This window comes from Condylura cristata, unplaced genomic scaffold, assembly GCF_000260355.1.
Source record: "Condylura cristata isolate star-nosed mole 26May11 unplaced genomic scaffold, ConCri1.0 scaffold00026, whole genome shotgun sequence".
Lineage (NCBI taxonomy): Eukaryota > Metazoa > Chordata > Mammalia > Eulipotyphla > Talpidae > Condylura > Condylura cristata.
The window spans coordinates 181,293-183,354 of NW_004567127.1; the positions used below are offsets into that span (position 1 = coordinate 181,293).

The 2,062-nt window shown below is 69.4% G+C and overlaps 1 protein-coding gene across 1 annotated transcript in view; it reads left to right on the top strand.

The window, feature by feature from the left end:
- The window catches only part of MFAP3 (microfibrillar-associated protein 3), a gene marked incomplete at its 3' end in the record, with an annotated part of 5,034 nt that overhangs the window by 1,154 nt on the left and 1,818 nt on the right, over nucleotides 1-2,062 (top strand). Inside the window, exon 2 of the mRNA XM_012729991.1 lies at nucleotides 1,847-1,933. Within this exon, the coding sequence (XP_012585445.1) occupies nucleotides 1,847-1,933 (87 nt within the window). The remainder of the gene's footprint in view (nucleotides 1-1,846; nucleotides 1,934-2,062) is intronic.

Sequence of the window (2,062 nt, forward strand, 5' to 3'; positions counted from 1 at the left end):
TCAGGCCTGGCTGCCTGAGGGCCCCGGTCGCTCGGGACCTGAACTGAGAACAGCGGCGGCGGCCGAGCCCCCGGGCTGGATCAGCACACAGCGCCTTCCGTCGCCAGCGGCTTTCAGGGCCGTTGGTTCACAGGCCGGCGGCGACTGGCCGCCTGGCCACAGGCGCGAGCGTGTGCCTAGACGGACAGAGCGCTCGGAAGGGAGATGTTGGTTTGGGGCCTTTAATGCCGGATCTCCCCGTCTCCTGCCCTCCTTGCCTGGCGGTAGGGAAGCGGGCGGCTGCCCCTGCCCAGCAGTCCCGCCTGGCCGCCCGTCCTCACCAGTGGCCACGGCCACGGCCCCTGCCCAGCTGTCGAGCGTGCGCGCTCTGGCGGGTGGGTGACGAGGTTCCTCGCCCTTCCTGTCAGGGGGCGCAGCCCTTTGGGACTGAGCCCGCGGGTGACAGGCGAGTCCCTCCACCTCTGAGTGCCGGGCACGTTGCTGTACCTGTAGCACCTGTGGCCTCTGGGTAATTGCAACTTACCGGTTGTGCAGGTGAAGGGGGAGACGGCCTAGAGTTGTGAGGATTGTTTTGGAAGGTCTCAGGAACCCCAGGAGTCCCTAGCCCTGCCTGGAGGAGCCCCAGTTCACAGTAGTGTCGCGACATTCCAAGGCGGGCAGGTGCCCAGGGAATGGCCCAGGACACAGTGCCGTGCCTCCGCGGCGGGCTCCTCGGGAGCCTTCAGCAGAGGGGCCGGCAGGCGCAGTGCTGAGTCTCCGGGCTGCCCCGGGCCCGCCCCTCGGGGCTCTCTGTAAAGGCTGCGAGGTTCAGCCTGGCCCGCAAAGTCCAGGCTTGTAGCCACTGGTTTCCACGTATCTTCAGGGCAAGGGGCAAAGGGAGGCTTCGGGAGGTGGCGCGGTCCGTCTGCGGTCATTAGCCTCGGCCCTTTTCATTTGAGAGAATGTAGCAGGTGCCAGGAAGGGCCCGGGCCTCGTGGCCTCCGCCCTGGGGCAGAAGACCCGCCACTTGGGGGCCCTGCGGCCAGGACAGCCCTCTGCACAGCGCCCGGCTGTGGAGGCCCACAGCCCAGTGAGGACAGGAGAGCCTTCTCTGTGTCCAGTGTCTCCACAGGATCCCCGCCCCTTGACCTTGGCCATGGACCTGTATTCACAGGGCCACTCAGTGGAGGCAGCGATCAGGGGTGGCGGTGGTTAGTGACGGTGGTGGTCGGGGCAGCGGCGGTCAGGGGCAGCGGCGGCGGTCAGGGGCGGCAGCCTGCTGACACACAGCTGAGCCACACCATCATCTTGGGGTGCAGTGTTTGACCTGTAGTCTGTGGGAACTTGCGGTAGGGTCGGTGACGTAAAGGCAAATCAGATCCCCGGAAGGTGCCGGCGGTGCTTGGCCCCTGGGACGTCGCCTCGCCCTTTTGTTCTCCTGGCGTCCACTGTGTCGGCCTTGTTCCCACAGAGGCCCAGGTGCCGGGCCCGCCCTCGTCGTGCGCGGCCCAGGCCGCCTCAGGGTGGCGTCCTAACCTCCCCCAGAGGCCGCGGGCCATTTCCTCCCCCGGGTGACCGAGGCCTGTCCCCCACTGCCCCGCCAGTGTGCGGGCCTGGCCCCTCGGGCTGTGCGCACCCGTGATGCCCATCGCCCGGTCTGCGCCGGGAGGCGTGGAGGCCGCGCCCTGGACACTGCCGCGGGGGCGGGGGGCAGGGTGCGCGGTCCAAGCCCGGAGCCCCTCGCCGCGGCTTTGCCCTTCGCCCATCCACGCGGTGTCCTCGTGGGTGTCCCGTGTCTGTGTCTAGGACGTGGCGCTTCGCCCAGCGTGAGCGTCTGTGGGTCACCCTATGTGTGGCTCTCTTTCAGGACGGCTGGCCCACCGGGCGTGCCTGCAGGACCCGAGACGCCCGGCCCGGCGCGAGCCAGCGTCCTGCTCCGGCAGCCGGTCCCGCCGTGCGTCCCCAGGCCGGCGGCTCCTCCCGCCCCCATGAAGCCGCAGTGGGGCCTGTTCCCGCTGGTGCTGAGTGTCGTGGTGCCGGCCGCCCACGTGCTGGACCAGGTGGCCTCCGACCAGGGGGACCC